The following is a 9,068-nucleotide window of genomic DNA, read 5'->3' as shown; positions in this document are numbered from 1 at the left end:
TAGTGGAAATAAACATCTATTTTTGGCCCATTGTACAATCCACCGTAGGGTCTGCGGTGACCTATTGATGCGATGGAAAGACAATCTATTTAGATTTCGTATTATTGCAAATGTAGTGTCCTCGATTAAAATATACGTTTTAGTTTATTGTTTTATTGTTTAGACGTTGGAAATCCGCACCACGTGAAGTGGGTGTAATTCTAGCAAATCTTAAGAGCCCGAGAAACCTTGCACTACTCCCCATAAACCTTAAGTATCCAGTCCGCAGGATCAAATTGCATTGCTCTCTCATCTTTCCCCATTAAAATAGCTGAGAGTTTAACAGATTAGTCAGCAGGGAAGATGGTGGATCTACAAACATTACGAAATGCCCAGAGGGCAGATGGTCCAGCAACAGTCTTGGCCATCGGAACGGCCACTCCCCCCAACGTCATCTACCAGAGCGAATACCCTGATTATTACTTGCGCATCACCAACAGCGACCACATGACTGAGCTTAAGGAGAGGTTCAAACGAGTGTGTAAGTTCATATTTCACATTTATATGCTACATTTATTGCTTTACATTTTTCCTTCTTACATCTGATAGGAGGTCTAATAACGGTGAAAGTTTTGTCATAAATATCTTCCAATTATCACTCTTAGTTCTTACACATGTACTAATAGTCTATTATTTTTAACTTTTTAAAGCTTTTCTAATTAGTGATTGATATACACTACTATAAAAACATGTCATAAAGACTATTGCAACATTTAAACACAAGTAGTATTTTTTGAGTGAGGGACTATTGATAAAAGGCATTTGGTCAGCATTTTGAAATGACTTTTTTTTACAACATTGTGCTTTCCTATAAAGAGATCCATGAATACCCAAAAGTCAAAACCTTAGCTTTAAGCTCCAATCACATGTGGAGACGAAAAATGGTAAAATCTGACTTACTCTTTATGGGTTCTAGGTGTGCAAAGTTAGTGTTCATAAAATGGCACTTTTTGACCACTTTGCGCTTTAAGATTCCTATAGAGAGATTCATGAATACCCAAAAAGCTCAGCCTTAAGTTTTTCACTCACCTACATAGATACACCCAAAAAAATTGACAAAATCTAAGTTAAAAATTAAGGAATAGTAAAGTGCTGGAAATTAACATAACCGAATGCTAGGTCTTCTCCCTCTCCCTAATGAATATGATAGAATTATAGGAGAGAGGACCCAGTACTTGAGCACGTTCCAATAGTTGTGATAGTAGTTGTTAACTTAATACTCATACTTGTTGATTTAATATCCAACATTTTGGACAAGATTGTACCAATGGATGTGACTTTAAAGTTGTTTTTGTTAATGATGATTACTCATAAGTGAATTAAAAAGTACCCTTTTTTCCAAAAAACAACCAATAGTGTGATGCCACATCAGCTGCACAAGTATGGGGGTCTCCAATGCACTATGATTGGTCTCATTTTTTTTTTGGGTTGTTTTGGACACTTTGACAAAAAGCATGCTGATGTGGCATCATATTTGATGATGTGGCTCTGAAACTTTAGTGATAAGCAGGGCACTTGCCAAGTAAGCTACTATCAAATAATGAAAGTGATTTGAAATTCTCACATAAGATTTTGAGAAACGCAAAGTTAGGGTGCAAAACCACTGGATCCTCTCCCCTATTGTGCAGGGGAGAAGTCGAAGATAAGGAAGAGGCACATGCATCTGACGGAGATATTCAAGGCAAACCCTAATCTGTGCACCTACATGGCCCCCTCGCTGGACGTTCGACAAGATATTCTGGTGGTGGAGGTGCCAAGATTGGGTAAAGAGGCGGCTGCGAAGGTGCTAAAGGAATGGGGGCAGCCCAAGTCGGAGATAAGTCACCTAATCTTCTGCACCTCCAGTGGTATCGACATGCTCGGCGCGGACTATCAGCTCACTAAGCTCCTCGGCCTACGCTCCTCCGTGAAGAGGGTGATGATGTACAACCAGGGCTGCTTTGCCGGCGCCTCTGCCCTGAGAATGGCGAAGGACCTCGCGGAGAACAACAGGGCAGCTCGAGTTCTGGTCGTGTGTAGTGAGATCAACGCCATTATATTCCACGGCCCCTCCGAAACGCAGCTCGGTAGCCTTGTTACGCAGGCCCTTTTCGGCGACGGTGCGGCGGCTGTGATCGTGGGAGCAGACCCCGTTGATGAAAAAGAGAAGCCCATTTTCCACCTCCTCTGGACTGCGCAGACGATTCTCCCCGATAGCGAGGGTGCCATCGTAGGAAACTTGAGAGAGGCGGGCCTGGTATCTCATCTATTGAAGGACGTTCCGGGGCTTATCTCGAAGGACATCGAGAAGGCTCTGGTGGAGGCATTTCAGCAGTTCGAAACATCTGACTGGAACGAGCTCTTCTGGATTGCACAGCCGGGAGGGCGGGCGATTCTGGATCAGGTGGAGTGGACATTGGAGCTGGATGCTATGAAGTTAGGGGCGTCCAGGCGTGTGCTCAGAGAGTATGGAAACATAAGGAGTGGTTCCGTGCTGTTTATAATGGATGAGATGAGGAAGTCATCCGAGGAGAAGGGATATTCGACGACAGGAGAAGGGCTGGACATGGGCGTTTTGTTTGGCTTCGGGCCAGGTATAACCGTTGAGACGGTTGTTCTTCGGAGTGCTCCTCTCTAGAAATGATTTCATAAAATCGTTTTGTGTGCGAGTATGTGGAGTTACCATTGAGGAATTTGGAGTGGGCGTGTTATTGTATTGTAGCATGTTTGCTTCGATCAAGGCTATGGTGTTCGTCGGTTTGTATTTGGAGTGGTGATAATAATGATTGTACCATGATTTTTTCAAATCGATATTTGGAAAATTTTACGAAATCGGTAAGACTTGGTCAAAATATTTGGTTTTTTTTTCCAAACGCTGAAAAAATACACATAAAAAATGCCTTCTCGTGGCTGGATAGCCACTACTAAATTTCAATAGATAGAGAGGAAATGTGTTAATTTCTTGCGTACGTGAGTTTATTAGGCAAGAGACTAAAGTTTGCAAGTTACTTTTATCTATTAATTCATTTTTGAGGAAACATGTCAATTGCATATAATTTCATTTAACTTTTAATTTGTGTAAATTTTGTTATTAAAATGAAATTTTGAATTTTTATTTATGATTTCTTATTGATTATTAGTCTTTTTGTTTTCTCTTACAAAAAAATTAGGGAAAAATAAGGTGTTTCTGATGTGACATTTGGGTAACAATACAAACTCTACGTACTTGAGGTCACAAGACATATCAAAGTTGTGTAAAAAGAGCCACAATATTAATTCAGCTTGTATTTTAATAGATGACTTGAACTCCATCTCCCTTTATATTGTATTTTAATTTTTTCCCCTATGTCTATATGAGAGAAAGCTGAGAAGGATTAAGGTGGAGCAAAGCTGGATTTCATCACCATAAAAGGTAGGTATACACATTTCTATGCTTCATAGTTCTTGTCTCTTTTTATTTCCTTTTCATTATTATTTTTCCTTTATTAGTCTATATCACCTTTGGTTAGTGTTGTGGAACATTTATAAGAGTTTTATTTTATTAGTAATATTGATATGATATTGAAATATATGATTTGAGTGCATCTAAGGGAAATTGTTGAATATTTGTTATTCCATTCTTTTGTACCATGGATCATAATTATATTTAATTTCGTCTCACAATTTGTTCAATAGTAATCCTACTAGTGTCTCTCTTTTGTTATTGACCTAGTAATAGATTGCACTATTTCAATTTTGGACAAATGCATAGAGGTAATAGCTAAAATGCAGATTTTTTTTATACTACATATTTATTGTGCAAGCATATTTCATGTGTTATAATGGAAAAGTCAATACAAAATCTTAAAATTATATAAATGAATAAGATATTTCTATATTTTTAATTCTTTGAAAGTGAACTAACTAATTACAATATTCAAAAACTCTCCACCTCCCAACTCTTCCACAAAATGTTTAAAGCCATTTTAATTTATTTTTTAAATACTACCACCATTTATTTCCAATTTAAGCAAAATTTATACCCTTCCAAAGCTATCATATTTATCTGTATTGAGCAACTTAGACTAATTATGGAGAGAAAACTTAGCCAATGCCAAGCAACAAAAAACCTCACAAAAAAAATGAAGAGCAAAATCAAAACTACTCAATATTCAGCACGATAAATATTGTTTTTAAGTTCAATAGTTTTAATTAAAATATGAAGTTTAAAGAAAATGGTTAAACCTAGGAGCACTTCGATTGGTATAACATGAATTATGTTTTATTTCTTCTGTAGATTAGTTAATTTCATTCTTGTTTTTATAGTCATATACTTTAAACGTGTACATTTTGTTTTTAGTTTTTCTAATACTAATCAGTCTTGTTCATTACCAACATATAGTGAACATACATGTGGGTGTTTGACACGTCATGTTCTTAGGGTTGAAGTTTTGAAAAGGGATTTTTTTCTTAATTGTAATATTTCAATGGTGTTGACTTGAAATTAACATGCTTCTTCATTTTCTCTTTCAGCATGTTGGATATGGTAATCTGTTAGATTCGATTAACTGCTATTCTGAAGAGACAATAGATTTTAGTTTGGTATATATTCTTTGATATAACATCACATAAAATCTTGTAAACATTAAATAAGGAAGGCCTTCCATCTACTGAGAAGTATCTATTTTTATCTATTTGTAGTAAGATATTGAAATTTTCTTGTTTTTACTGATCATAATATCTACCAATGTAAAGGGAATATGCTTTGCACAATATTTTCTCATTGTTGATATGTTAGATGAGTTTTGTGAGCTTTTGTTTAGCTTTTAGAATGGGTGTTAAAATAGTATTAGTGGAGGAAATTTTGGGGGTTGATGAGATGAGGCAAAAAACAATTATCCTCCAAATGCAATTTGTCTTTTGTACATTGTAAGAAGTTAGGGAATTTCCTTAACATTTTATTTTAATTGTATTAGAAAAATCAACTTCACATTTTCTTTACATTGTTAAAAAGGTTTCTCTGTGCTCTTATAATATAAGAAAATAAAAATAAAAAATAAAAAATATTCCTCTTGGCTTGACAAAATGTTAAAACAAACTTGAAAATTAGAAGCATATATTCATGTTTATGATGCCAAAATCATTTATGTAATAGGCAAATTTTAAAGTTACAAAATTGCTCAAATATTTAGCAAATGTTTGATAGAAAGCTTTGGAAATTCTAGAGAATGTTATTGGATACCTCTATATATACATACATGTATCATATTTGAAAGAAAGCATTGGTTCAAATCTGAATAATAAAGAGACTAAAACAATTTTGTAGAATATGCTTAATACTATAAAATAAAAGTTGGTTGGTCTTGTCATTTTATATTTTCAAAGTTCAAATTTGTATACTTTGGTTCTTTGGTTATATCACTCAATTTTATGAGAAATATGAGTTTCCTATTTAATCAAATATTTCAATGATCTTGACGAGAAATTAACATGCTTTTTTATTTTCTCTTTCAACGTGTTGGATATGGTTATCTGTTGGATTCGATCGGCTACTATTCTGAAGAGACAATAGATTTTAGTTTGGTATATATTATGTAATATAACATCACATAAAATCATGCAAACATTAAATAGGAAAGGCCTTCCATCTACTCAAAAGTATCTATTTTTGTCTATTTGTGGTAAGATACTAAAGTTTTGATCATAATATCTACAAATGTAAATGGAATATGCTTTGCACAAAATTTTCTCATTGCTAACATGTTAGATGAGTTTTATGAGATTTTGTTCACCTTTTAAAATGAGTGTTAAAAGAGGATTAGTGGAGGAAGATTTGGGGGTTGATGAAATGAGGCCAAGAACAATTATCCTCCAAACAAATTTTGCCTTTTTTACATTGTAAGAAGTTAAAGAATTTCCTTAACTTTTTATTTTAACCATATTAGAAAAATCAACTTCATATTTTGTTTACATTGTTAAAAAAAATTCTCTCTACTCTTATAATATAAGAAACCAAAAATAAAAAATAAAAAATATTCCTCTTGGCCTGATAAAATTTTAAAACAAACTTGAAAATTAGAATCATGTATTCATGTTTATGATGCCAAAATATAAATATTATAAACATATTTTTATATGTATATATCTAGAGAAATATTACACATATATTTATATAAGTATATATATAAAGCTAAGTTACAAGATATAAATATGTTGGTGTGTATATATATAATATTAATGGAAAGCTCCAATTGACTCTACTTTTACATAGATATAATGTGCTTGTGTCATGGCTAGTATAGTTTTACTAACCATAACACGATCACATTATGTCTAGTATAGTTTTACTAAGCATAACGTTGTCCCATTTTGTTAATAAAAATTTATGATCATGTCTAGGCTTGGTAATATGGCTATTAACCTACCCAAAGGCTTGGGTTGATGTTTTCCCTACATTTTCATTGCTTTAGACATTTTTTCATCTTGTAAGATCAATTCTCATCTTTGACTTTATCAAGTTTGTAAATGGTGAAGTGGGTATCTCTAAAATTACCACCATAATCTCACACATTTTCTTACCTTTCTAACCATATAATTTTTTTAATTTTTGGACAAGATTAGCATTGTGAAGTTAATTTTTCTATATCAGTGTCTTAACAATCCTCTCAGATATATGTTTACCATTTGTTTAATAATTGTTGATCTACTTAATCAAATAGAAAATAAATTACATATTATTGTTACACTTGATTATATACACTTTTAAAAAAAAGTGTTGATTTTAGATTATTTTGATGCAAGTTATGCCTAGCGCATGAACATGTACCAAAATTTTAGGATGGGGTCACTTCAAAAATCATAGAAAAAAAACTACTCATTAGAAAATTATGAAAAAATATTGAACTTCTAGATCTCACTCTCACTTATCATCATGCCAAAGAGTTTTTCAAAATAATAAATATGAATATGTGTTTTGTTGAGCATATAGAAACAACTGTGTTATTTTTTTCAACAAAAAAATACAAACTAATTTTTTGTGCGCGTAGGGTTTGACCCTCTTAATTTCTTATCCATTTTTCAAAAACCTTAGTAGTTTACAAACCATAGTTAGAGTACTAATTTTTTTTTGTTTTACACATTTTTTCATTGTGAATGCATGGCCTTCAAATGGGTCTTCCAAGCTTAGGGTTACCTAATTTCAAGAAGAAAAAAAAGGTGCCCACTTATACCCCCTCTTTACACACCATCTTGGTGCACTTACCCATAATAATCATCAATGGAAGCTTCAATTTATATCTTTTTTTAGGACATGGAATTTTTAATCAGATCTTAAATGTTTCTAATGTGGATTTTTTTTCCTTACCTAAGCTTTCTTGGCATAGCTTAGGGCTGAGGCAATCTCCAACATTGCTTGATTGTGTTCTTTCTTTTACTTTAGTTGTTCAGTTGTTAGAGGAGTAGTTGTTACTTTCACCTACTCATTGTCCACAAATTTGATAGCAACATCACTAATACTAGATATGTGTAGTCTCATCAAAGTTTTCCATGTAGGAAAGTTCTCCTTGTTCAGCTTTGGTACCTCTCTTTTCTAAGTCATGATCTTTAGCTTCAAGTACCTTCAAAAACTTATTTGTAAGCACTTAGCTCTGATACCAATTGTTAGAAATGTTTACAATAACTATGAGTGGGGGTGAATCAGTTACTCAAGGTCCATAAGTACTATTTGAACAATTAAACATCAAAACATTCATTGTTCTACTTATCCTATTGTTGCTCGGTCTCTATTGTACTAATAAAAAAAATTGCTTTCCTAAACATAACATACTTTGTTGAATGCAAACTTCATCAAATGTAAAACATATAAAACATTAAACACAAGTTTGACACTAGGATTTTACATGGAAACCCAATTTGGGAAAAACCATTAGCAAAATGTCACCACTTTTTTACTCTTTCAAAGAGAGATCTATTAGTAGCCAACCCTATTAAAAGTTACAATACACAATGTTAAATGCGACCTGGTTAAAGGATTTAGTCACCCTGTTAGGAGTGGCCTTGTCAAAGGACTTTGATCATTCCATTTAGAATGTCACCTTGCTAAAAGATTTACATAGATTCTTAAGTCCTTCAAATGATTGTAAGGTCAACCTTTGATTAAAAGGATTTCAATACAAATTGTTCACAATGATTAGGAAGAAAAATATAGGGTTTTGATCTGTATAATTACAACTCATGTTTGCAGGTTTAGATCATTGTTTGGTTCATGTCATGATTCACTAATAAGCTCCCTTGTCAACTCTATCTCTTAACTCGCTTGGAAAGCAATCATCCCCTTTTTGCATCAAAACTTAAGCCTTATGCTCAGATTTACGTATCAACATCAACAACATAGGCGCAAGCAATTCATTTTGCTTCGTCCTCACACTCACACTTGTATTCACCCTTGTGCATCTATGTTCCACCTTTATCTATGCCCATACATCCTTAAAGTTTCTCTCTACCTCCTTAAATAGGCAATTCTTTCTTTCTCATTTTCTATAATCACTGTAGATCTTAGGGTTTGAGATCTGCTTCATTAGATTCATTGTATATATCCACCTTCTTGATCATCCTCTAGAAAATTCTCTGTAATCTATCTATTAGGTCTTTACCTAATCCTCTCCTTGAATTTAATGATCCAACTCATCAATCTTATCTTCAACACAGTTTACATATCCCAAGAAATCAACTGATATGGTTGAAAATCATGATTCCTCAAATAAATTTGATGAAAAAGGATCAAGTATACAAGCCAGAATTAAGATATGTAATTAGCAATTTAGTTGCATCAGAAATTAAGTCATCTCATTGTTACTCTCTAACCATTGTAGTAGTGATCTAAATATCTTAACAAAGTTGTCTTGACAGCTATTTGTAAATCCTCTAACAAGGTGGCATTTCTAGATTGAAGTGTTTAAAGACCTATAACAAGGCCACTCCTAACAGGGTGATTAAATCCTCTAATAGGGTCACACCTAATAGTGTATTTTTTAACCTTTAACAAGGTTGGCTCCTAATAGGGCTCACTTCAA

The 9,068-nt window shown here is 33.4% G+C and overlaps 1 protein-coding gene across 1 annotated transcript; it reads left to right on the top strand.

Annotated features, from left to right (window-relative positions):
• The first annotated feature begins 321 nt into the window (after positions 1-321).
• LOC149577896 (chalcone synthase-like) lies at positions 322-2,656 on the top strand. The gene is made up of 2 exons (XM_089794353.1): positions 322-520; positions 1,668-2,656. The coding sequence occupies exons 1-2, from the start codon at positions 343-345 to the stop codon at positions 2,654-2,656; spliced, it is 1,167 nt and encodes a 388-aa protein (XP_089650479.1). The 5' UTR covers positions 322-342.
• Positions 2,657-9,068: the final 6,412 nt, after the last annotated feature.

This window comes from Cupressus sempervirens, chromosome 1 (assembly GCF_028749045.1).
Source record: "Cupressus sempervirens isolate cs-2001-9-10 chromosome 1, ASM2874904v1, whole genome shotgun sequence".
Classification (NCBI taxonomy): domain Eukaryota; kingdom Viridiplantae; phylum Streptophyta; class Pinopsida; order Cupressales; family Cupressaceae; genus Cupressus; species Cupressus sempervirens.
This window is presented reverse-complemented; position numbering and strand designations above follow the sequence as displayed.

Bases quoted from the DNA above. Each gene is read 5' to 3' on its own strand.
- LOC149577896 (XM_089794353.1), top strand. From the start codon at position 343: ATGGTGGATCTACAAACATTACGAAATGCCCAGAGGGCAGATGGTCCA. The intron at 521-1,667 runs GTAAGTTCATAT...CCTATTGTGCAG, and splicing joins GGAGAGGTTCAAACGAGTGT to GGGAGAAGTCGAAGATAAGG.